Source organism: Nycticebus coucang, chromosome 20 (assembly GCF_027406575.1).
Source record: "Nycticebus coucang isolate mNycCou1 chromosome 20, mNycCou1.pri, whole genome shotgun sequence".
NCBI classification, from domain to species: Eukaryota; Metazoa; Chordata; class Mammalia; order Primates; family Lorisidae; genus Nycticebus; species Nycticebus coucang.
Genome location: NC_069799.1, coordinates 34,868,643 through 34,895,639, shown reverse-complemented (window position 1 = coordinate 34,895,639; position 26,997 = coordinate 34,868,643). Strand labels below are relative to the sequence as shown.

General features: G+C 40.5%; 1 protein-coding gene, 1 non-coding gene and 1 pseudogene across 4 annotated transcripts in view; all 3 read right to left on the bottom strand.

Annotated features, from left to right (window-relative positions):
* Positions 1 to 310: 310 nt before the first annotated feature.
* LOC128573156 (U6 spliceosomal RNA) lies at positions 311 to 417 on the bottom strand. Its single transcript, XR_008376326.1, has one exon. It is a non-coding gene; the product is annotated as a U6 spliceosomal RNA (small nuclear RNA).
* Positions 418 to 6,945: 6,528 nt separating this feature from the next.
* The window catches only part of LOC128572304 (zinc finger protein 43-like), a 505,819-nt gene continuing 485,767 nt past the window's right edge, over positions 6,946 to 26,997 (bottom strand). For all 3 annotated transcript variants that reach the window (XM_053572126.1, XM_053572128.1, XM_053572127.1), the window contains 2 exons: positions 26,552 to 26,647; positions 6,946 to 10,904 (listed from right to left, as the gene is read on the bottom strand). In XM_053572126.1, the coding sequence (XP_053428101.1) occupies positions 8,773 to 10,904; positions 26,552 to 26,647 (2,228 nt within the window). In that variant the 3' untranslated portion in view covers positions 6,946 to 8,772. The remainder of the gene's footprint in view (positions 10,905 to 26,551; positions 26,648 to 26,997) is intronic.
* On the bottom strand, positions 20,557 to 26,537 carry LOC128573074 (endosome-associated-trafficking regulator 1-like; annotated as a pseudogene).

The following is a 26,997-nucleotide window of genomic DNA, read 5'->3' as shown; positions in this document are numbered from 1 at the left end:
CTTATTACGGTAAGTAAGATTTATAACACTGTGTTAAAGAGCAGTGGAGACAGTGGGCATACTTGTCTGGTTCCAGATTTGATTTGGAATGCTTTCAGTTTTAGTCTGTTCAATGTGATAGTGGCTGTGGGTCTGCTGTAGATAGCCTCTATCTGCTTAAGGAATGTTCCTTCTAAGCCTATTTTCTTGAGTGTTTTTATCATAAAAGTATGCTGGATATTGTCAAGCCTTTTCTGCATCAATTGAAAGAATCATATGGTCTTTGTTTTTGATTCTATTTGTGTGGTGTTTTATTTATTTTTTTTAATTCAAAAATATGGACTGCTTCACGAATTTGCTTGTCATCCTTGCGCAGGGTCCATGCTAATCTTCTCTGTATCGTTCCAATTTTAGTATATGTGGTGCCAAAGCGAGCACATGGTGTTTTATATTTATATATTTGTGTATGTTGAACCAACCCTGTGTCTCTGGGATAAAACCCACTTGATCATGGTGTATAACCTTTTTAATGTGTTGTTGTAATATGTTTGCTAATATGTTGTTGAATATTTTTGCATCAATATTCATTAATGATATTGGTCTATAGTTTTCATTTTTTGTTGGGTCCTTTCCTGGTTTGGGGATAAGGGTGATATTTGCTTTGTAGAATGTGTTGGGGAGGATTCCTTCTTTCTCTATATTTTACAAAAGTTTATGCATGATAGGAACTAGTTCTTTGAAAGTTTGATAGAATTCCAGTGTGAAACCATCTGGTCCAGGGCTTTTCTTTTTGGGGAAATTTTGTATAATACTATTTCAGTACTATCAAGTAGTGAGTGCAGGCGCTGAGCCTTCTTTTTGATTCTTTTAGGGACTTTAGACATTTAGTTATGTGGCCATAGAATTCTTTTTGGCATAGTGGGATAATTAGACCCTAAGAACTTTGGCCATGACAATGTGTAATTTATTTATTTCTATTTCAAGAACTGTTGATATTCAAGGATGTAGCCATAGAATTCTCTCCAGAGGAGTAGAAGTATTTAGACCCTGCTCAGGAAAATTTGTATAAGAATGTGATGTTAGAGATCTCCACACACCTGTTCTCTGTGGGTGACAATAACTTACCTCCAATATCTATAATGTACCTCAGGTTTTTTTGTTTGATTGCTTGTTTGTTTGTTTTTGAGACAAAGTCACAAACTGTCACCCTGGGTAGAGTGCCATGGTAGCACAGCTCACAAAAACCTCCAACTCTTGGGCTTAAGCGATTTTCTTGCCTCAGCTCCCAAGTAGCTGGGACTACAGGCCCCTGCCACAACTCCTGGTTATTTTTTTGTTGTAGTTGTCATTGTTGTTTGGCAGGCCCAGGCTGGATTGGAACGCACAAGCTCTGCTGCATGTGGCTGGCGTCTTAGCCACTTGAGCTACAGGTGCCGTGCGTGTTTGTTTGTTTGTTTGTTTGTTTAGAGACATAGTCTCACTTTGTCACCCTTGGTGGAGTGCTGTGCCGTCACAGCTCACAGCAACCCCCAGCTCTTGGGCTTAGGCGATTCTCTTGCCTCAGCCTCCTGAGTAGCTGGGACTACAGGCGCAGGCCACAATGCTGGCTGTTTTTTTGTTGCATTTTGGCCCGGGCTGTGTTCAAACCCGCCACCTCCATATATGGGTACGGCGCCCTACTCACTGAGCCACAGGCGCTACCCTATTTGTTTGTTTTGAAAGACAGAGTCTCACTTTGTCACCCTTGGCAGAATACTGTGGTGTCATAGTTCACAGCAACCACAAACTCTTGGGCTCAAGTGATTTTCTTGCCTTAGTCTCCTGAGTAGTTGAGACTACAGGCACCTGCCACAACACCCCATTATTTATTTATTTTTTTTTTGAAACAGAGTCATACTTGGTAGAGTGCCAGGGCATCATAGCTCACAGCAACCTCAAACTCTTGGGCGTAAGTGATTCTCTTGCCTCTGCCTACCAAGTAGCTGGGACTACCGGCATCTGACACGATGCCCAGCTATTTTTAGAGACGGGGTCTTTCTCTGGCTCAGGCTGATCTCCAACCTGTGAGCTCAGGCAATCTACTCACCTCGGCCTCCCAGAGTGCTAGGGTTATTTTCCGTATGAATGAGTTTCAGATTCTTGTTTAAGAAAAAAAAGATTGGGCTGGGTACAGTGCTTCTTGCCTGTAATCCTAGCACTCTGAGAGCCTGAGGTCGGCAGATCTCTTGAGCTCAAGAGTTTGAGACCAGCCTGCGCAAGAAGAAGACACCATCTCTAGTAAAAATAAAAAAAATTAACCAGGTGTTATGGTGGGTGCTTGTTTTTCCAGCTACTCAGGAGGCTGAGGCAAGAGGATCACTTGAGCCCCAGAGTTTGAGGATGCTATGAGCTATTATGGTGCCATAGCATTCTACCCAGGATTACTAACTGAGACTGTGTCTCAAAAAAAAAAAAAAAAGAAGAAGAAGAAGAAGAAGAAGAAGAAGAAGAAGAAGAAGAAGAAGAAGAAGAAGAAGAAGAAGAATTAGCTGGGCATCGTGTTGGGCACCTGTAGTCACAATTATTCAGGAGGCTATGGTAGGAGGTTGCTTGAACCCAGGATTTTGAAGATGATGTGAGTTAGGCTCATGGGACTCTAGCCTGGAACAATAGAGTGGGAAGACTTTGTCACAAAAAAACAAAACAGATTAGCCTGGGAGGCAAGACCAGCCTGAACAAGAGCAAGAGAAGCCAAGAGGAAAAATTGGCTGGGTGTTGTGGCAGATGCCTATACCCTTAGCAACTTAGGAGGTTGATGCAGGAGGATTGCTTGAACCCAGGAGTTTGAGGGTGCTGTGAGCTATGTTGCCATGACACTCTAGCCATAGCACTCTAGACTGTGTCTCAAAAAAAATTGCAGATTCTTTTTTTTTCTTTAGAGACAGTCTCACTTTGTCGCCATGTTTAGAGTGCCATGGTGTCACAGTTGACAGCAACCTCCAGCTCATGTGCTTAGGCGATTCTCTTGCTTCAGCCTCCCAAATAGATGGGACTACAGACGCTTGCCACAATGCCCAGCTATTTTTTTGTTGCAGTTTGGCCAGAGCTGGGTTTGAACCCATAACCCTCAGTATATGGGGCTGGCGCCCTACTCATTGAGCCACAGGCACCGCCAAATTGTGGATTCTTAAAATTATTTTGGGACTGGGCACGGTGGTTCACACCTGTAATCCCAGCATTTGCGAGGCTGAGGGGAGTGTATTCCCTGAGTTCATGAGTTTGGGACCAACCTCAGCAAGAGTGACACCCTGTGCTAAACTTTTTTTTTTTTTTTAATTGAGGTAGAGTTTCACTTTGTCACCCTGGTAAAGTACTGTGGCATCATACCTCATAAAAACCTCGAACTCTTGGGCTCAAGCAATTCTCTTGCCTCATGCTCCCTAGTAGCTGGGATTATAGGCACTTGCCACAATGCCTGGCTAGTTTTTGTTTGTTTGTTTAGCAGGCCTGGGCTGGGTTCGAATCCATGAGCCCCAGAACATGTGGCCCATGCCCTAACTACTGAGCTTCGAATGTTCACCCTAATATTTGTTAAGGCTTATTTTGTGGCTTACAAGTTGCCTATCTGGCATAATGTGCTTGAGAATAGTTTGTATTCTACTGTCACAGAGTGTAGTGTAAGATTTTTAGGTGTAATTGATCTATAGACTTGTTTAAGTTTTCTGTTTCCTTTTTTTTGAGACAGTGTTTCACTTTTCCGCCCTTGGTAGAGTGCCATAGTGTCACAGCTCACAGCAAACTCAGCCTCTTGGGCTCAAGCAATTCTGTTCCCTCAGCCTCCCAGGTAGCTGGGACTACAGGTGCCTATCACAATGCCTGGCTATTTTTTGTTGCAGTTGTCATTGCTGTTTAGCTGGCCCAGGCTGGTTCGAACCTGCCAGCCTCTGTGTATGTGGCTCGCACCATGCTACGGGTGCCGAGCCCCCTTTGATAATTATTGGTGTAACACAGAGGTCCTCAAACTTTTTAAACAGGGGGCCAGTTCACTGTCCCTCAGACCGTTGGAGGGCTGGACTATAGTTTAAAAAAAAACTATGAACAAATACCTATGCACACTTCACAAATATTATTTTAAAGTAAAAACAAAACAGGAACAAATACCATCCCCTGTGGCCCGCAGGCCGTAGTTTGAGGACCCTTAGTGTAACATATATTTTGCCAATGTGTGTTGGGGACCAGCCCCAAACTGTACCATGATTCTTTTTCCGTGCTTGGTGGTGATGAGAGAACGAAAAATAAAAACAGGGCTTGGTGCCTGTAGCTCAAGCGGCTAGCAAGCCAGAGTTGGCAGTTTTGAATCCAGACTGGGCCTGCCAAACAACAATGACAACTACAATCAAAAAATATACGGGCAGTGTGGGGGGCACCTGTAATCCCAGCTACTTGGGAGCCTGAGGCAAGAGAATCACTTAAGCCCGAGAATTGGAGGTTGCTATGAGCTGTGACGCCACAGCGCTCTTCCAGGGCAACAGCTTAAGACTCTGTCTCCAAAAAGAAAAACAAGAGACAAAGTGTAGATTTAAGAAAAAACAGTCTAAGGGACCTTACACCACCTAAAATGAGGGCTGATAAAGGCTTTTTTATTTTGGGCTGACTCTTATTTTTATTGAATATAGGAGTGAATTAAAGATCCAGAGGAAGGAGGGAAAAAGACATCTGAGAAAAAGAGGCCGTGTTTTTGTTGGCTTTTTTTTTTTTAAGTCTTACTATGTCAGCCTCATTGGAATGTCCTGGCATCACAGCTCACAGCAACCTCAAACTTTTGGGCTTAAGTGATTCTCTTGCCTCAGCCTCCCAAGCAGCTGGGACTACAGGCTCCCACCACAATGCCCAGCTATTTTTTGTTGTAGTTGTCATTGTTGTTTTCACTGCCCTGCGCTGGGTTCGGACCCACCACCACCTTTGGTGTATGTGGCCAGCACCCTAACCACTGCATTACAGGTGCTGAGCAGAGGCCAGTGTTTTAAAAACCAGAGTTGGGCCCTATTTTCTTTACTTCAGTTTCTAGAGAATAACTGATGACCTTGAGTAGTGATAACAGTTTAATAATTATGATCAACACCCACAACTAAGCAGATGAAGCTTCAGACCGGCAGAAGAAAATACAGAGCTGCGATTGTTTTTTTTTTTTTTTTTTAAGAAATCTAATGTGGCAGATTGACATGGAATACTTGATATAATTTATCAGTTTCAAAAAATATACAAGTAATCTGTAGAGGCTTTAAAAAAAGTCTAATAACAAAAAGAGGACTTTGTTGTTTTAATTAGAGATTGCCTTTTCAGTCAGGCCAACTTGTTCACATGCAAAAAGTTTATATTATGCCTCACATGGACTACATTAGAAATACTGAAACCCTATGTCCCAATTTTATCTTCTTAAACCATGACTTACTTTAGGACAAATATTGTTATATTAGGTTTCGTCCTACACAAAATTATTCTCTCTCCTCTTAATGTTCCTCACCACCTATGTTTCTTCATATTCATTTTTCCTTTACATCTCTCTCCTACATACTGGTTCCTTCTTGCTTCAATTTTTCTCTTTTGAAAAAAAATTATTACCTACGTAAGTCATTTATTTCTAAAGGCCTGAAAAAGGAGGCCTGTGGATTTGAGGAATTTAGGTCTTTAAAAAGTTAATACTTCATCCAAACAATTGGGTAGGGCAATTGGAAAGCATTAAAAGGGAGAAACATAAACATCATCAAACAGTGATGGACTACAGAGAACACAGGGGTGTTGTATTTTACCTTCTGTTATTTATTTTTGAGACAGAGCCTCAAGCTATAGCTCTGGGTAGAATGCCATGGCGTCACAACTCACAGCAACTTCAAATTCTTGGGCTTAAGGGATTCTCTTGCCTCAGCCTCCCAAGTAGCTGGGACTACAGGTGCCCGCCACAATGCCTGGCAAACCCGAGCCAAATTCAAACGCACCAGCTCTGGTGTATGTGGCTGGCGCCTTGGCCACTTGAGCTACAGGAGCAAACTTACCTTCTGTTCTTAAGACAGATATAGGAGAGGGAAACAGAGGCCCTGAATATCCAGGGAGAGCAGAGGAGTGGCTCCAATGTTATTAACATCAGTTTGTTTACTGTGAGAGACAGCTCCCCAACAATCAGCCATCCCAGTATCAGAAAGCAGACATTGTACTGAAGTTGGAGCATGTCAATCAGACTGAAAGAGTTTCAGATGGTAAATGCTGGTTCAGGGATTTCAGTCTGGAAAGTGAGTGTGATCCCCTGTTTCCAGCAGAGAGCAATATGCATCTCTCTAGAGGAAACTCCAGACTCCTTTCAGGGTGAATCAATGACAAGTGCAACAAGAGGGCATGGTCCCAGCAGAGTCCACTTTCTGAGCCATTTCCTGCTCCAGGAACACATACTCATAGTGATGGAAGGCCTGGTATCTTCTCACCTGAGACTCTAGACTAACTCTGACCCTGATAACCTTCTTCTCTAGTGACGCAACCATTTCAAACTTTCTTCTGCTCCTGGGGCCTGCTGCTGGCCTGGCTTTCTCTCATTGACTCTTCCTCCCCACTCTGGTAAAAATCTCCTTTAACATTCTTGTTGTGAAGTCTGAGACAACTTTTTAAGCTTTTAAATATCAGGCCTAACTGGGGGGATGAAGTGAATTGTGGAGCTGAAGAATAAAAGAGATGAAGCAAGGGTAGGTAAGGCGCTACATTACCTGAAAAGCAAAGACAGTGTGAGACCTGTAGGTGTATTAAGTCATGAGCAGGCAGAGTGAATTAAGAATGTTCATTGTTCTATTAACTTGTCTTGCCAAGGATGTGCATTTTCCTCCCAAACCAGATGTCAGGTGTATGTTCTGCTTTTTTTTGTTCCAGGTGCCAAAGAATGGTTACTGGTACCAAGACAGTGGAACAAATGATCAGAATAAGTAGATACGTGTATGCGAAAGATCAAAGTTTATTTGAGAACAGTACATTCCAGAGAACAAACATATCTTTCAAGTGGAGAAGTCTGTGGGTTTAGTGAGATGCTTTCCTTTTATACAGATTTTCCAATTCTATGTTAAGTGGTGTGTGTGTGCGTGTGGAGGGGGAATATTCATGATTATTCCTAGAAAGGCGGAAAACTTCCAGAAAGGAGTGTCTTTACATTTTCTATCCCTGTAAGACAATTTCCAGAAGTTATCATTGTATTTATATTGTGTGATAGCACTGGTATAAATTGTACTATGTTAATAAAAATAGGTCACTTGAGCTTACAGTCACATTACTTAAACCCATGCTCCAACATCCTTTTGGGCCCTCGACTGTATGTATTCTGACCTTCTGAGACTTTTTTTTTTTTTAAGACAGACTTCAAGCTGTCGTCCTGGGTAAAGTGCCATAGCATCACAGCTCACAGCAACATGAAACTCTTGGGCTTAAGCAATTGGCTTGCCTCAGCCGCCCAAGTCGCTAAGACTATAGGGACCCATGACAACACCCAGCTTTTTTTTGGTTGTAGTTGTCATAGTTGTTTGGTGGGCCCTGGCAGGATGAGAACCCGCCAGGTGCAGTGTATGTGGCTGGCACCCTAGCCACTTGAGTTATAGGTGCAGAGCCTGAGACTCATTTTTGTAGAGCAAACATCAGTTCACTTTTCGGAATCTTCTTGAAATGCTAGCTTGTCTTCTGTGGAAGTGCCCTATGCTCATTTTGTTCTTCTTATGATGGACAAAGGATCTCCTAGTATCCTCTGCCCCATCTCTCCTCAGCCTTACCTAACAGGACAAACACAACTTTAAGGCTTTGAGACATGATTGACATTGTAGAGTATTTCGTTCATTATGACTTGTGATTAGAAAAGCATGAGAAACATTTAAAGACATTGTCACATTGTTCACATATATACAATTGCTCTATGAATTCTGTTAATGTACTGAAATGTGTGAAATGTACTGAATCCTGCTTATAGGATTCAAAACTTTCTTCAGGGATTTCTGTCTTATAAATTTTTCATTTATACAATGGTTTGAGCACAAGTTAAGCATTTGTCAAGTTCTTCACATTTGTAGAATTCTCTTCAACAATTCTATTGTGTAGAGAAAACTGGGACTACTGGTTTTAGCTTTGCCACATCTTCAATTGTCACATTATTTCTCTGGGATGATTTCTCTTATGTTTACTAAGAGCTAAAGACCAGTAAAAATCTTTGCCACATTATTCACATCTGTAGGATTTCTCTCCACTATGAATTTTGTTATGAGGTTTGAGTTCAGTTACAGGAATTGCCACACTTTTCAGTTTTGGGAATTCTTTTATGTTTAGTAAGTTATCAACACCAGGTAATGGTACTACAACATTCTTCATATTTTAAGGATTTTCATTCTGTATGATTTATCTTATGTACAGGGAGGTTTCAAAGTGAGATAAAGGGTTTGCCACAATATTCATATTTAAGTTTCTCTCCATAATGAATTCTTTCATGTACAATATGTTTCAAATACTGATTAAAGGCTTTGCCACATTGTTAACATTTGTAGGGTTTCTTTCCAGAATGAATTCTTTTATGTACAGAAAGCTCTGGGTGCAAGGCTTTGCCACATTCCTAGCATTTGTAGAGTTAGTCTCAAAAATGAATTACTTGATGTACAGAAAGGTTTGAGTACTAGTGAGAGGGTTTGCCACATTGTTAAAGGGTTTGCCACATTGTTGACATTTGTAAGGTTTCTCTCCAGAATGAATTCTTTGATGTTCAAAAATGTAGTGGTGAAAGGCATTGGCACATTCTTAACATATCTAGGGTTTCTCTCCAGAATGAATTCTTTGATGTTTAGAAAGGTTTGAGTACTGATTAAAGGCTTTGCCACATTGTTGACATTTGTAGGATTTCTCTCCAGAATGAATTCTTTTATGTTTATTAAAGGCTGAATTATCATTAAAAGCTTTGCCACATTGTTGACATTTGTAGGGTTTCTCTCCAGAATGAATTCTTTGATGTCCAGAAAGGTTTGAGTATCGATTAAAGGCTTTGCCACATTGTTCACATTTGTAGGGTTTCTCTCCAGAGTGAATTCTTTGATGTCCAGAAAGGTTTGAGTACCACTTAAAGGCTTTGCCACACTGTTGACATTTGTAGGGTTTCTCTACAGAATGAATTCTTTGGTGTTTAGAAAGGTATGAGAAGTAGTGGAAGGCTTTGTCACATTGTTGACATTTGTAGGTTTTCTCTCCAGAGTGAATTCTTTTATGTACAGAAAGACCTGAGTAATGGTAAAAGGCTTTCCCACATTGTTGACATTTGTAGGGTCTCTCTCCAGAATGAATTCTTTGATGGTTGCTAAGGGTTGAACTACGATAAAAGGCTTTGCCACATTGTTCACATTTGTAGGGTTTCTCTCTAGAATGAATTCTTTGATGTTCAGAAAGGTTTGAGTTCCTTTTAAAAGCTTTGCCACATTGTTGACATTTGTAGGGTCTCTCTCTAGAATGAATTCTTTGATGGTTGCTAAGGGTTGAACTACGATAAAAGGCTTTGCCACATTGTTCACATTTGTAGGGTCTGTCTCCAGAATGAATTCTTTGATGTCCAGAAAGGTTTGAGTATCGATTAAAGGCTTTTCCACATTGTTGACATTTGTAGGGTTTCTCTCCAGAATGAATTCTTTGATGTCTAGAAACGTCTGAGTACAAATTAAAGGCTTTGCCACATTCTTGACATTTGTAAGGTTTCTCTCCAGAATGAATTCTTTGATGTCTAGAAAGTTCTGAGTACTGATTAAAGGCTTGGCCACATATTTGACATTTGTAACGTTTCTCTCCAGAATGAATTCTTTGATGTCTAGAAAGGTATGAGTACTGATTAAAGGCTTTGCCACATTCTTCACATTTGTAAGGTTTCTCTCCAGAGTGAATTCTTTGATGTCTAGAAAGATATGAGTACTGATTAAAGGCTTTGCCACATTCTTGACATTTGTAAGGTTTCTCTCCAGAATGAATTCTTTGATGTCTAGAAAGTTCTGAGTACTGATTAAAGGCTTGGCCACATATTTGACATTTGTAACGTTTCTCTCCAGAATGAATTCTTTGATGTCTAGAAAGGTATGAGTACTGATTAAAGGCTTTGCCACATTCTTCACATTTGTAAGGTTTCTCTCCAGAGTGAATTCTTTGATGTCTAGAAAGGTATGAGTACTGATTAAAGGCTTTGCCACATTCTTCACATTTGTAAGGTTTCTCTCCAGAGTGAATTCTTTGATGTTCAGAAAGGGTTATAGACCTGTTAAAGCCTTTTCCACATTCTTGATATTTGTAGGGTTTCTCTCCAGATTGAATTCTTTTATCTCCAGAAAGGTGTGAGTACTCCTTCGTAAGTTTGTCATAGTCTTCAGAGTTATAGGGTTTTCTTCCACTATCAATACTCTTATGGTTACAATATTTTGATCTGAGGTTAAGATGTTTGGCATCATTTTCACACTCGTAGAGTTTCTCTCCAGTATCATGTCTCTTATGCTTAGACAGGCTTGCGTCAGATTTGAAGACTTTGCTACATTTGTCCTGTTTTTCTCCAATATGAATTATCTTATGTTCAGTAACATGTGAGCATGGGTTAGAGGCTTTACCATACTTTATACAGTGAAAAGTTTGCCCTATGTTATATATCATCTTATGTCTACTTAGATTTGATAATTCTGTGAAGACTTTCAAACATTTACTACACTGGAAGATTTTGGTATCGGTAGCCTTTACACAGTGGCCAAATCCACTGTCAGATACTTTCTGCTGCTTACACTCAGACACACTTGCCCAGTCTTTTGTTAAGTTTAAGTTGTCAGGGGCACAGCTTTGATATCTTCTCTGGATTATTTCTGTGACTAAAATATTTGAGTCAAAATTTTGCAAATGATCTTGATCAGGATGGTTAGATGTACCTGAAAGAAATGTAAACAAGAGCAATTTTAGCCACTGACTTTTTTTTATCAGAACTGAGTAAATATACATTACACATTTTTCTTTTTTTAAGAGACAGAGTGTCACTTTGTTGCCCTCAGTAGAGTGACGTGACATCACACCTCACAGCAACCTCCAACTCCTGGGCTTAGGCAATTCTCTTGCCTCAGCCTCCCATGCTGGCGGGACAAAGGCACCTGCGACAATGCCTGGCTATTTTTTGTTGCAGTTTGGCGGGGGCCTGGTTTGAACCTACCACCCTCGGTATATGGGGTTGGCATCCTACCCTTGAGCCACAGGCTCCTCTCTACATTACAATTTTTATCTGCAAAATCATGCCAAGAACATTAGGAAGATGGCATAATACAGTATATAGGCACTAATTATCTTAAGATAAATAAATATTTCCTATACACTGCATTTTGGAGGAATTCTAAGAACCAAGTAGGAATTTGTAGCACAGGACATGAGAAGTCATAGAGACAACACAGAAACAACATAGGATTACAAACGTGAGCCATGTGTTTATTGGCTCATGTTTGTAATCCTAGAACTCTGGGAGACTCAGATAAATGGACCACTAAGCACAGGTGTTCGAGATCAAGGTAAAGAAGAGTGGACCCCATTTCTACCACAAATAGCAGTCCAGCATACCTGTAGTCCCAGCAATTCATGAGGCTGAGGCAAGAAGATCTCTTGAGCCCCAAATATTGAGGATGCTAGGAGCTATGACAACACAGTACTCAACCCAGTGTGATAGAAACTCAGTTCCAAATAAATAAATAAATAGGCAGATATATAAATCTGTGTGTGTGCATACATATAAAATACAAAAAAGAAAAAGCTAGGAAATATTAATAATAACAAAAAGAGATAAATAGAACAGAAAGAAGTTTATCATATTTACCCACCACACACTTCACCCCATCCTAATAGAGCATGGTGAAAATGGAAGTAAACTCCCAAATCCTTTTGAGCTTTGTCCTCAAAAAGAGTGATACCAGTGTTAATCCTTCTTGTTTTCAGGACCTTTCCAGAGAAAAGTTGCTATCTCCCAAGATGGAGAGTGCTGAAAGGACTCTCATAGTCTATGAGAGAGACTGCAGGTACTAAAACCGAACCTAAAATATTGTTACAGCAGCAGAGAGACTAAAAGATAAGAGACAGGTTCAGGTCTACAAAATGACAACAAGCTCTTAAGAGGAAATGTGGAAAAATACTTCATCTAAAAATTAACCACCCACAGGCAAAACACTGTTAGAATGTAATGGCTCTTGCCATCTTAATGCAACGTGTGTCAGAATCTTGCAGGATAAAACCATATCACAAAGTTTGTGAAAGGTGGCTTTTCTCATCCTCAAAAATCAGTGAAAGACTGCTGTCAAAATTACCTTAATGTTATCTGAATAATGCTAAATGGGTCAATGGGAATGATACACACAACTAAGTTACATCACAAAAATGAAGATATTAAAGAAAATAAAAGCATAAAGAAATGAATTCTGAAGTTGATGAACACAATGAAAATGAATGAAGCTGAACATACTCTAGCAAGGAGAAACACAAACAGTCCCATAACAACACAGATGAAGATCAAGGATTGAAAGTCACACACAACAAGAGAATCTTGAAAGCAACAAGAGAAAACAGACATGTCATCTCTAAGCATGCTCCTGTGAGATTACTAGTGAGTAATCAACACAAACCTTCCTTGTCAAAAAGAAGTTGGGTGATATAGTCAAAGTACTGAAAGAACAAAAACTTCCATGTGCATATACAATATTCAGCAAAACTGTCCTTCCATGTGCATATACAATATTCAGCAAAACTGTCCTTCTAAATGAAGAAAAAATAAATATGCAAAAAGATGCTACAGAAGAAATGTCAAAGGAAGACCCTTTCATTAACAATGAAATGACGCTAGACAACAATACTGAATTATGTAAAAACAAATAACTCTGGGAAAGATAACTAAATACACCTACGTGAAATTTTGTATTATTATAATGATGCTACATGAAACACTTTTAATCATACTTGAGAGTTCAAAGACAAAAACAGAAACGTAGCACTAAAACTCTGTTGATGGGTCCACATGTACAATATAACATACAATATAACAAGATGTATCACTGATATCAATAAAATAATTTAGAACAGATGTAAAAAAAAGAACATTTAAAAATAAAAAGTAATAATTGTTGTTATCAGTTTAAAATATATTTTGAAAATGTGTAATTGCCATGATAACTACAATAAAAATACCTACAATCACACACTCAGCTAATAAAAAAAAAAAAGCAGAGCGTGTTACTACACAAATCAGACACAAATGAAGAAGGAAGGGGGAAAACAGATGCAAGAATCAAAGAAAACAGTTAATAAGTTGTCAACAATAAATTCTCTCTTTCAAAAATTATGTAAATCTTCATGGATTAAACATCACAATCAAATGACAGAGACTAAATATAGGGATTTAAAAAATAAAAAGATCAAGATCTATCTATATGCTATCTAAATGATGCTCATCTTACATGTAATGATAAAAATGGAAAAAAAATTGCAGGACACAGGCTTGGTGCCTGTTGCTCAGCGGCTAGGGCACCGGACACACACAATGGGGCTGGCAGGTTTGAACCTGGCCTGGGCCCTGCCAAACAACAATGACAACTACAAAAAAAAAAATAGCCAGGAATTGTGGTGGGTGCCTGTAATTCCTGCTTCTTGGGCAGCTGAGGCAAGAGAATCGCTTAACCCCAAGTGTTGGAGGTTGCTGTGAGCTATGACGTCAAAGCACTCTACCGAGGGAAACATAGTGAGATTCTGTCTCAGAAAAAATAAATAAAATAAATGAATGAATGAATTGAGGCCATGGGCTCCAGTGCTGTACAATGACCCCCTCCCCTCACCCCTATAAGGAGGAAGTAAAAAGCAAGAAGTAGGGAGAGGTAATGGGGCCCAGATTGGGAAAGCAGGATGAGGCCACCACAGTGAAGCCACCTGTGCCACTGAGGAATACCAACCCCATAGTTCTTGTTTTTAAAAATAATTTTTGCTAAGCTAGCTAGACATACCAGAAATTACCAGTAGCCGCCAGAAAACCGCTTCTTTATGTACCAGAGTGTGAAACCAGTAGCTTGCTTTGCTGGCTCAACAAAAGCCATTTTTAGCTACATATGTTAACCCATATAAACTCTGTCCTAAAGCTGGAAGTCACTGCCCCCTCTGATCTCATTTAGGAGTAGGCAGCTGGCCAGTCTTAACAAATAAAAAGACTGCTCATTGGCCTTTAATCTGTCTGGTGGTCTTATCTCTCATACCATCACAAAATAAATAAAATAATGAATGTAGTTACATTGTAGAAACAAAAGAAAGTGTTTATAAAGGACAAGACAGTGGGGAAAATGAAAGACAGTTTTGCCCATATTGAATTTCAATGCGCAAAATAAAAACGTTCTACCAATGTACTTTGGGGTTTTGTTGTTGTTTTTTGTTGTTTTTTGAGACAGAGTCTCACTTTGTCGCCCTGCACCCAGACGATTCTGTTCCCTCAGCATCTGGAGTAGGTGAAACTACTAGGTGTCTGCCACAACGACTACATATTTTTAGAGGCAGGATCTTGATCTAGCTCAGGCTGGTCTCGAACCCATGAGCTTGGGCGATCTGCCCGCCTCAGCCTCCCAAAATGCTGGGATTACAGGGGTGAGTCACCATACCAGGCCCTAGAGATGTATTTTGCATAGCTATATACAGCAATATACTTCGCACAACTGAACTATATAAGTAAAAATAATAAAAATTGGTGGCATTATGGTATTGGCACAAAAACAAAGAAAAAGATGTCTGGAACAGAATAGAGAACCAAGAGATGAATCCAGCTACTTACCATTATTTGATCTTTGACAAGACAATTAAAAACATTCAGTGGGGAAAAGATTCCCTATTTAACAAATGGTGCTGGGTGAACTGGTTGGTAACCTGTAGAAGATTGAAACTGGACCCACATCTTTCACCATTAACTAAGATAAACTCTCACTGGATAAAAGATTTAAACTTAAGACAGGAAACTATAAAAATACTTGAAGAAAATGTAGGGAAAACTCTTGAAGGAATCGGCCTGGGTGAATATTTTATGAGGAGGACTCCACAGGCAATTGAAGCAGTATCAAAAATACACTACTGGGACCTGATCAAAGTAAAAAGCTTCTGCACAGCCAAGAACATTGTAAGTAAAACAAGCAGACAGCCCTCATTATGGGAGAAAATATTTGCAGGTTATCCTCGGATAAAGGTCTAATAACCAGAATCCACAGAGAACTCAAACGTATTAGCAAGAAAAGAACATGTGACCCCATCTCAGGGTGGGCAAGGGACTTGAAGAGAAACTTCTCTAAAGAAGACAGACGCACAATCTACAGACACATGAAAAAAAGCTCTTCATCCTTAATCATCAGAGAAATGCAAATCAAAACTGCTTTGAGATATCACCTAACCCCAGTAAGAGTAGCCCACATAACAAAACCCCAAAACCAGAGATGTTGGCGTGGATGTGGAGAAAAGGGCACACTTCTACACTGCTGGGGGGAATGCACACTAATACGTTCCTTCTGGAAGGATGTTTGCAGAATACTTAAGAGACCTAAAGATCCTGTAGGATCCATGCCATTCTAAGATCCATGCCATTCGATCCTGTATACTAGGTTTATACCCAGAAGACCAAAAGTCACAATATAACAAAGACATCTGTACCAGAATGTTTATTGCAGCCCAATTCATAATTGCTAAGTCATGGAAGAAGCCCAAGTGTCCATCAACCCACAAATGGACTAGCAAATTGTGGTACACGTATACCATGGAATATTATGCAGCCTTAAAGAAAGATGGAGACTTTACCTCTTTCATGTTTACATGGATGGAGCCGGAACATATTCTTTTTAGCAAAGTATCTCAGGAATGGAAAAAAAGTATCCAATGTACTCAGCTCTACTATGAAGCTAAATTATAGCTTTCACATGAGGGCTATAACCCAACTATAGCACAAGAGTATGGGGAAACGGCCAAGGAAGGGGAAGGGAGGGGGGAGATTTTGGTGGAGGGAGGGTAATGTGTGGGGCCACATCTACAGTGCATCTTAGAATGGGTGCAGGCAAAACTTACTAAATGCAGAATACAAATGCCTGCATACAGTAACTAAGAAAATTCCATGAAGGCTACATTGAACAGTTTGATGAGAATATTTCAGATTGTATATGAAACTGGGACATTGTACCACTTGATTGCACTAATGTACACAGCTATGATTTAACAATAAAAATGAGTAAATTAAAAAATAAAATAAAATAAAATAAAATAAAATAAAATAAAATAATTGGTGGTGCCATTAGGTGAGTGGGTAAGGGCGCCGTCCACATACACTGGCTGGCCTGTTTGAGCCCAGCCTGGACCACCTAAAACAGTAATGACAATTGCAACAACAACAACAAAAAAATAGCAGGGCATTGTGGCGGGTGCCTCAATGACCCAGCTACTTGGGAGGCTGAGGCAACAGAATTGCTTGGGCCCAGGAGTTTGAGGTTGCTGTGCATTTTGGCACCAGTTCACTCTGTCCACGGTGACAGGTTGTGGCTCCGTCGCAAAAAAAAAAGTGAATTTTATGTGTTATTTATTTATTTATATTTTGAGAGCAATACACCCAAATAGCCCTCCCAAATTTTATGTGTTTCTCACAAGAAAAAATAAACAATACCAAAAATCAAGTTACATACAGTTATACAGCCTTTCAAAAATTACCTTCAAATTACACGAATGATTCATACAAACAATATATAGTTGATACAGGACAGGCAGCATTCCAGCCAACTCAGCCCAGCTGAGGGGAGGACCTGTCACCTCCAACATGGTGGTGGTGGTGCTGGTGTGGTGGCAGTTGGCAGAGGAACCAGTGGGCTACAGGGTAAGCAGGGGGGGCCCCCACTCCCCCCATAAGGCTCCAGTAGCCAGAGGGGCCAGACAACTGTTGGGGAGACACCAGCACCTTAGATCTCCCTCCCCTTGCACTTGTGGCTGAACAGGGAACCCCACATTTCCTAGGACTGTTCAATTTCATGTAGGTTTTCCAGGCCTGGGAATTGAAGGGATTGTAGCCATTCATTTCCTACAGAGGCCCAGCTAAATGTAACTACAGAGGACCCATGCAGGCTAAATGTAACTATGGAGGACACATGCAACTAGTGAGTATACCCATGTCCAAGAGTATATTAATATATATGTAATATATGTAATATATATATATATATCTCCCTGGGCAAAGAGACCGGAGAGAGACAGAGAGAGGGAGAGAGATTTTATCCCCACCTAGCTTCTCTAAGCTGATGTTTTTGTAAATTTCTTTTCTGTAAATAAATCCTGTCTTACCACTGATCTGTGGTCTGTGGAGTCATTCTTCAAATCACCAAGACCAAGAATCTACTGAAGATGAAACTCCAGTATCACAGTCACCAATAAATATGTGTTAACATTAAGACAGCTTTAATAAGAATTCACCTACAGGTTAAAATAAACATTGGCTAGCAATCAAAAGAAAACATACTATAGGTAAATGAAAAGCAACTAACATATAGGTAAATAGAAAGAAAATGAAATTGCCACACACACGGTTGATTTATATTCATTGTCTTAAAATATAGAGTTCAATACTATCATGCAATAAATAGAGTGACTTATAGATAGGAAACAGATAATATATTTTTAAATTAACACAAAAATGATGGAATATTATGTTATGAATAATTTGTAAATAATGGTACATTTAGCTAAAATTTCCCATTTTCCCCATGCTTGTACATCTGGCAAATTTTGGGACACCCTGTATGGGTGAAAACTACAAACAAAATTGACTGACATGAGCTGACCTACTACAAAAAATTAAAAAGAGATGGGGAGCAGTGGCTCATGTCTGTAATCCTAACTCTCTGGGGGGCAGAACTAGGTGGATGGCAGGAGCTCACTGACATTTATCAAAGAAGAAATATAAAAAAATGGCCAATAAGCATTGAAAAGATCCTCAAACTACTAATTATTGGAGAAATGCAAAGGAAAATCACAACGAACTATTACATCATACTCACAAAGAACACTAAAAAAAGGTTGTCAAGGATATAGGAAAAGTGGACGCTTTAGGGGTCGGGGGCGGTGTCTCACACCTGTAATCCCAGCACACTGGGAGGCTGATGTGGGCGCCAGCCATATACACTGAGGCTTGTGGGTTCAAGACTGGCCCAGCTGGGCCAGCTAAACAACAATGACAACTGCAACAAGAAAATAGCTGGGTGTTGTGGCAGGCACTTGTAGTCCCAGCTACTTGGGAGGCTGAGGGAAGAGAACCGCTAAAGCCCAAGAGTTTGAGGTTGCTGTGGGCTGTGACACCACTGTACTCTACAGATGGTGACATAGTGAGATTCTTTCCGCCCCACCAAAAAAAAAGAAATACCCAGGTGGGCATGGTGGCAGGAGCCTGCAGTCTTGGCTACTCGGGACGCTAAAGGCTCTGTCTCAAAAAAAAGAAAATGGATACTTTTTAAAATGTTGGTGAGGAAAAATGATGCAGACACTATTAAAAAGTACAAAGTTTCTCAGAAGACTACAATTAAAAGTTACTGTTGATCCCGCAATCTCATGCCTGGACATATATCCAAAGTATGCACGGTAGAACGAGAAAGATACATGTTCTCACTGACATTCATTGCACCATTATTCATAAAAGCCTAGATGTGGCTGGGCTCAGTGGCCCAAACCTGCAATCCTAGCATTTTGGGAGACTGTGGTGGGAGGATAGCTGGAGCACAGGAGTTCAAGATCAGCCTGAGCAAGAGCAAGATCCTGTCTCTACTAAAAGTAGAAAAAGCAGAGTGTTGTGGACCTGTAGTCGCAACTACTTGGGAGGCTGAGATAGGACGATTGCTTGAGTACAGGATTTTAAGTTTCCTGTAAGCTATGATGTCACCACGTTCTTCCCAGGGAGACAGAGTGAGAATCTGTCTCAAAAAAGAAAAAAAAGCCAAGAGGTATAAGCAACACAGACATCAAAATATGTGGCATGTACAGAGTATGCAGTATCATCCAGCACTGGAACACAACATCTTGCCACATCCAAGGATAAGGATAAACCTTAAGACTATTGTGTTGCCGCATACAGTGGCTCACACCTGTAATCCCAGCACTTGGGAGGCTGAGGTGGTTGGATTGCCTGAGCTCACAGTTTTGAGACCAGTTCTGAGCCACAGAGAGACCCTGTCTTTAAAAATAGCTGGGCATTGTAGTGGGTGCCTGTAATTCCAGGTACTTGGGAGGCTGAGACAAGAGGTTCACTTGAACCCAAGAGTTTGAGGTTGCTGTGAGCTAAGACGCCATGGCACTCTACTGAGGGTGAACAAGTGAGACTGTCTCAAAAAAACAAACAAAAAAAAAAAAATCGTGTTAACTGAAATAAACCAGAACAATGTGACAGTACATGTGTACACTAAATCTGATGGCTCTAAGTAGTGAAACTCACAGAAACAGGAGAACAAAGTCTGTCAAGGACTGGAGACAGGGTAAAATGAGCAGAGGGTATGGAAAAGGCAGTGAGTTTTACTTTTCCAAGATTTAAGGATTATAGACGTCTTGTGCATAACAAGTACATAACAAATACAACTTAATACTACAGAAACACACTTAGAGAGATTGAAGGTGGTAAGGTTTGTTTGGGCCAAAATTTAAAAAAAAATTCTTTTTTGAACTTCAGAATTTATTTAAATGGAGAAGCTGTCTGAACAGGAGGGAAAAGAAAATTAAAAAAATAACATCTATGAGAAAATAGCCAAAAGGCACGCAGTGCACGTTTTGTCCTTCCCTCTTACAGGTGAGGGACTAGAAGCACCCTGGACACTTTCAATTCCTGAATTCTAAACTTCATTTTACAAAATGCCACTTGAAATATGTATTAAAACCCTCAGCCCAGGACGGTTTTTCAAATCTGAAAGCTCACAGGAGAGGTGGGGCTGAGCCAGCATGGAGTCCTGATGGGAGGACCGAGGCACCCAGGAGGCAGCACCTCCTCACGCAGGCCACCCTGGGAAGGTCACAAGAGTGAACAGGGAAAGAGAGGGATGCTGAGTAAAGGTGAGAAGGCACAAGTCCAGGCTCAAGCCGATCATTTCCATGACGGCTCATTTAGCATTTTCTACTTGTGTTATCAAGTTCAATCCACTGAACTTAACTTACAATTTTTTAAAATGGTAATGGAAAAGTTAGTATAGGATTGCTATTTTTATGTTTAGCAATTAAAAAAATCACTAGTTTTTCTAAAAATTCCTTCCAACAGATCATTAGAATCTATAAAACAGCAGGAATTTCACAAGGACTGCGTGTAAGTTGTATGTTACACACAGGACCTCATTCAGGACTCCCAGACAGGAGCGACTCCCATTGTGGGCGGCCAATACCACTGTCCTAGGTCATGAAATTAGTATTTCATGATAAATACTTCACTCTAGGTGAAGACTGCAAGTTAAAGACACAATTGCACAGTTCAGATGAAGCAGGAGTGACGTCGGGTTTGCACAGAGCTTCAAGCTAAGAACATTGCAATGCTCCTCAGGAATCCTCCTCCTTGTCTTTCATTTCAGAAATTCTGTCTAGAGATTTAAAGATATGGGCAACAAAATTCAACCTTTCAGCTTCGGAAACCAGCTGCTTTATGGAAGCCTGTTCATGACTACGTGGAGGTTCTGCAAGGCCATCGGTGTTCTGCTTCACAATAGTCAGGCTGGCACCCAAGTCTGACCTCAGATCTTTCTTCCCACATTTGAAGTTGGAGACCTGAGCCTGGAGCAAATTTATTTCCTGTTTCAGTTTCATGATATGGTTTTCTGCCTTTACAGCCTGTTTCTGCTGAACCACCAACTCCGGGTCATGGTAGTCACTCTCCTCCTTGTTCATTTTTGCTTGTAATTTCTGCTCAAGTGTCCTTACCATTTCTGTTTGAGTTTCACAGAAGCTCTGAACCTCATTCAGCTTTTTTCTTAGCTTAGAATTTTCATCTTTCAGTGCCTCATAACTTATCTGCAGCATCAGTAGAGGCCGGTCTCCCAGAAACTCTCCGTGAGCTGCAAACTCTGTGCCAGGACTTCCCGCTGGAGATCCCGGAGACACACTAGAGTCTGTGTCACTCAATGTCCCCAAGGGCAGAGACTTGGGCCAGGTCAGCTCCGATGGAGTGGAAACAAATGACAGGTACTTTCCACAGGGTGATGTGCTGGCAGTGACCCTTGCAGACTGTGTCTGCTCCATGGCGGATGGCAGATAGGATCCAGTCCACTCGTCATCCTCATCTTCCTCCTCGTCTAGGAGGTCGCCAGCTCCTGTTGGGTCCTCGAAAAATGGCTGCTGATATTCTAGGCCATACCCCACGGACTGGATGGTCGGAGAGTTGGGTCGAGTCTCACTGAGTGCCTAGAGGTTTCCTTTGAATAAATTCTGTTAGTTGCGTCTTCTTTGGACAAGCCGAGGTTCTTGGTTTTTCAGAAATTCTTTAAAAGAGAATGGATTTGCCTCTTCAAGATCTTCAAGTTGGTCATCTCCAAAACGTGTCTTGTGGGCTCCGGATATATCTTGCTTAGTACATTTCCCCTTTCCATAGCCAAAATCACTGGGAATGACGAGGGTTCGAGACAGCAGGGTGGCCTGGGCAGCAGGGGTAGCCCCACATGGCTGTGGTAGGTGGGCTGGACCTGCTTAGCCCAGTAGCGGTGGTTCCATGGCCCCCTCTGGGGCCGCTGCCCTGACGTCCGACCCGGTCGCCGCCACTGCTCTGAGCCTGTGCCCAGGCGTCAGGTCCACTACCGGAAGCGAGTGCAGGCACGCGGCGAGGATGCCAGGGAACCGGAAGTGATGCAAAAATTAAAATTTTAATGGGGTAAAAAAATAGTTACAAAGTTTCTCAAATATTACCTGAAAATTACACAAATTTTTTCCTCTTCAAAGAAAATATAGATTCATCATTAAACACAGGCCAAGAGTAAGACTATTCCCATGACTATTAACCTAGATGGGACACAACAACCAGTGACAATCACCCAGGAAAAGAAATATTCAAGATAAGCCATAAACAAACTTGGGGTAATATTCATAGAAAAAACATACAGCTATCATTAGTAGAAGTCCTGTAGCTGATTAGATTTCAAATGAACCACATATTAAAATATATGTAAGAGCTGAGGTTTCATCCAAAATTATACTACACAGATGAAACCAAACACAAAATAAATTGAGGTTTAAAAGCCTACAACGATAAGAAACACACTAACATGGAATTACAAAACAAGAATAAGAAAATTAGACATAAAATTCTGTGTGCAACATCGCTATACCATTTTTTAAAATTTCTGAGTTACCTGAGGTGGCTCACACCTGTAATCCTACCACTTTCAGAGGCCAAGGTGGGAGGACTGCTTGAGCTCACAAGCTTGACACCAGCCTAAGCAACAGTGAGAATCCCTTGTCCACTAAAAGAAGAAAAGTATACCCACTAGTTGTGGTGGGCAGCTGTAATTCCAGCTATTCAGAAGGTTGAGGCAGGCGGATTGCTTCAACCCAGGTTTGGAAATTGTTTGAAGCTAGGATGATGCTACAGCATTCTTCCCTAGCCAACAGAGTAAGGCTCCCTCTCAAAGAAAAATTCTCTTTTCTAGGTCAGTCACCTGTAGTACAGGGGTAGGGTGCCAGCCACATACACTGGGACTGGCGGGTTTGAACCCCACCCAGGCCCTGCTAAAAACAATGACAACTACAACCAAAAAATAGCCAGGCATTGTAGCAGGCACCCATACTCTCAGCTACTTGGTAGGCTGAGGCAAGAGAATCGCTTAAGCCCAAAAGAGTTTGAGGTTGTTGTGAGCTATGATGTCACATCACTCTACTGAGGGTAACACAGTGAGACTCTGTCTCAAAAAAAAAAAAAAATTATCTTTTCTAGATAACTACAATGTTCCACTGGGACTGTGGACTGATGCAAAGCACATATTTTTTCTTAATATTAGTTAACATTTTATTGAATGAGAGTAGGTACATTGATTACTTTATGTAGTATATGGCAATAAATTTTCATTGAAAATGTACAATTTATCAATATGAGGTACTTATTAGAAAATGTTAATAAATACACATCTAAAAACAGTAAAGATAATTTTATTATATTACCAATATATTGCTATTTTTACAAAAACTGAAAAGGTTTAATTCACCCTTTAGAGGAAATCAAAAGCCTTACATTCCTAAATAAAAAATATGAACTTTGTAAAATACGATAATTCATACTATGCAAAATAAGCATTTGGGAAAAATTAAAATATAATTTAGATATAGGTTCAGGAAAGTAATGACAATTCTTTTGATTTTCTTTTTACCTAAAGTAATCTAGAACTTTCAAGTAAGCCTTTTAATAAATATGGAATGCCTACTCATTGTCTAAATTATTTGTTACATAAGTTGAAATTCTAACCCATAGTTCTGAATATTTAAATCTAAAATTACAGAAAATTGGATACAGAATAAAATGGAATGTGAAAACATATATAGAGACAGTAAAATCAGCAAGATGGTAGAATAGAAGTCCCATGTTCATTTCTTCCCCCCCATGGTAACAAACATTTGGGAGCCGTCTACAGAGAAAAATGTTTTAACGACACCTGAACACAGTGACTCATGCCTGTCACCTCACCTACTTTGAAGCTGAGTTGAGAGGATCACACCAGTCCAACAGTTTGACAAGCCTAGGCAATACAGTGAGACACCAACCCACAAAAAATGGTTTTATGAAAGCTTTAGGATCCAGGGAGAAGGCTGTGAAATTCTCCTAATGTTCTCAATGGGGGGTCATTTAGAGAAGGCAGAGCATCATTTACTTGCAAACTAAAAAAACCCTGCTCATGGTTACTGCCTGGAGAATGGCCTACTCAACTTGATCCCACTGAGAATTTTGAGGTGACTATGTGGTCATCTCCAACTTCTCCTACCCATGATCTGGAAGTGGTCCTACCCCTCCAGAGACCTGGAGGAAGATGAACACTCATGACCATGGAGACAGACCTGCATATCTAGGCACTGTGTATGTGTGTGTATGTGTTTATATAACTTTTTCTGTATATATTTCTTTTTTTTTTTTTTTTTTTGTAGAGACAGAGTCTCACTTTATGGCCCTCGGTAGAGTGCCGTGGCCTCACCCAGCTCACAGCAACCTCCAACTCCTGGGCTTAAGCGATTCTCTTGCCTCAGCCTCCCCAGCAGCTGGGACCACAGGCGCCTGCCACAACACCCGGCTATTTTTTTTTTGGTTGCAGTTTGGCCGGGGCCGGGTTTGAACCCGCCACCCTTGGTATATGGGGCCGGCGCCTTACCAACTGAGCCACAGGCGCCGCCCTTCTGTATATATTTCTATACATAGACACACTAGAACCTCCATCTCCCTACACTGACCACCTCTTCAAGTTGACCTGATATTCATAGACCAGACATGCACCACATGTCTGTATTGGTACAGCAGGCCTAGATCCTTATAGTAATCACTTCTGTATGTTGCATGTTTGTTACAGTCCCTTGAGTGGTCAACTTACAGAGGTTCTGCTGCATGTATGTGTGTGCATGTCTGTGTGTGTGTGTATGAATAATCATATCCTAATCTAAAGGTAATTATAGTTATTTTGTAACAACAGAGAAATGAATATATTCTCAGGAATTCTCTAAACTCACCAATGACATAGTATATTTAAGAAATGCAACTACCGGATGTGGTGCCAAACGCCTCTAATCCTAATGCCCAGGGAGGCCAAGGCAGGTAGACTGCTTGAGCTCAGGAGTTCAAGACCAGCCTGAGTAAGACGGAGATACCAACTGTACTAAAAATTGCAAAATTGGCCAAGAGTAGTGGATGCAGCCTTAGTCCCAGCTACTTGAGAGGCTAAAGCAAGAGGATTGTTTGAGCCCAAGAGTTTAAGGTTGCTTGAGCTATAAGGCCATGGCACATGACTCTGTCTCAAAAAAAGAAACAAAAAAGAAAATATAGGGAATAGATACCTATAACTGTATTAAAGTTGGCAATTAGAGCACAAAGAAATTAAATTATTCATGACAGTCCATATAAAAAGAAAATTCTGGGTTTTTTTGTTTTGTTTTGGAACAGAGTTTTACTTTGTCATCCTCAGTAGAGTGCTGTGACATCACAGCTCACAGCAACCTCCAGGTCTTGGGCTTAGGCGATTCTCTTGCCTCAGCCTCCAGAGTAGCTGGGACTATAGGAGCCCTCCAGAATGCCCGGCCATTTTTTCTTGCAGTTTGGATGGAGCCATGTTTGAACCTGCCACCCTTGGTATATGGGGCTGGTGCCCTACTCACTGAGCCACAGGCACCTCCCTAAAAAGAAAATTTTGAAGTTAAATAACATTAGATTTTCTTACATTTAGGGAGATTCTTAGTGTTCTGATAAAAGTACTGACTGTAACATCTGCAGAACCTTATTTGAAAACTTCATAGTATAAACAAGTATAAAGCCGATAACATATAACAACTCTTTGTGCTGTTCCTGGAATTTCTGAATCAAACACTAATATCACCACTTCATGCACATATTTTGGATATGATGCTAAAGAACAAGCTTTTTTCCCAGACACAGGCTCATTCTATTGCCCAGGCTGGAGTGTCGTAAGATCAGCCTAAGTCACAGCAACCTCAAATTCCTGGGTTCAAGCAGTTCTCTAGCCTTACCACCACCCACTCAACCCCAGCTGGGGGAATCAAAGCAACCACTCCAATGCCTAGCTAATTTTTCTATTTTTAATAGAGACAGGGTATCACATGCCTGAGCTCAAGCAATCATCCTACTTTAGATCCCTGAGTGCTAGGATTCCAGATGTGAGCTACCACACCCTGCCTAAAGAATATTAAAAAAAATTTTTTCACGGAGAAACTAAAAAATACACAAATATTTTATGTTCTTAAAAGCAATGGAAGAGCAGTCACATCCTGCAGTCACATTCCAGCTATGGAAAGTTCTTTTATTTTCACTATAATCTAGAAGGAATATCACTGAAAAGTAAAATCCTTCTGGAAATTAAGGACTAATTAAACAGGCATAGTGGCTCACAACTGTAAACCTAGCACCCTGGGAAGCCAAGCTTGGAGGATTGCTTTAGCTCACAAGTTCAAGACCAACCTGAGGAAGTATGAGACCCCCTTCTCTACTTAAAAATAGAAAATCCATTAGCCAGGCATTGTGGAGAAACCTGTAGTCCCAGGTAATTGGGAGGATGAAAAAGAAAAATCACTTGAACCTAGCAGCTTCAGATTGCTCTGTGCAAGGCTGATGCCATATCACTCTAGTGTAAGGCAAGAGAGTGAGACGCTGTGCCAATAAGAATTAAAAATAAAAATAACCAATACAGAAGCGCCCTATGTAAGAACAAGAGAAAGAAACCCAGAATTCTCAGAAATCTTTCCCAATTAATCTGAGCTTCCCTAATCATATTATATAGGGTGGTTTCCTCGTTGACCTTTGGACTTCCAACCAGTGTTACCTGCTGCATTCACTCCAACCTACCTAGGTGCTTGAGTACTGTCTGGAGTGTCTTCACCTTCCAGGGTTCTTTGCTTTGCTCCAGATAGGTGATGAGGTCTGGCTTAGAGAGAGTAAGACCTATTGTATTAGAAAAAAAGGAACATGACTCTTGTTAGAATTCTTCATGTGGTAATCTATTACCTTGCTAAAACAGAGAGAACATTATAGAAGATGCTGAAAAAAAAAAAAAAGAAAGAAAAAAGAAGATGTTGAAAAAGTAATCCCCAAATAGACATTCCCTACAGAAACTTCAGAATTTTTAAAAAGTATTTAAAGTTGAGGATTCTTAACTCCACTATCCAGTAGTACTGAAATAAAATTTGGTGCTAGAAATCAGACTTAAAGGTGTGAGTAACAATCTATGCCACTAAATTTCTGAAATTACCATTAATCTAGTGAAGGATATACATCAGCCAAAAAATGGTAAG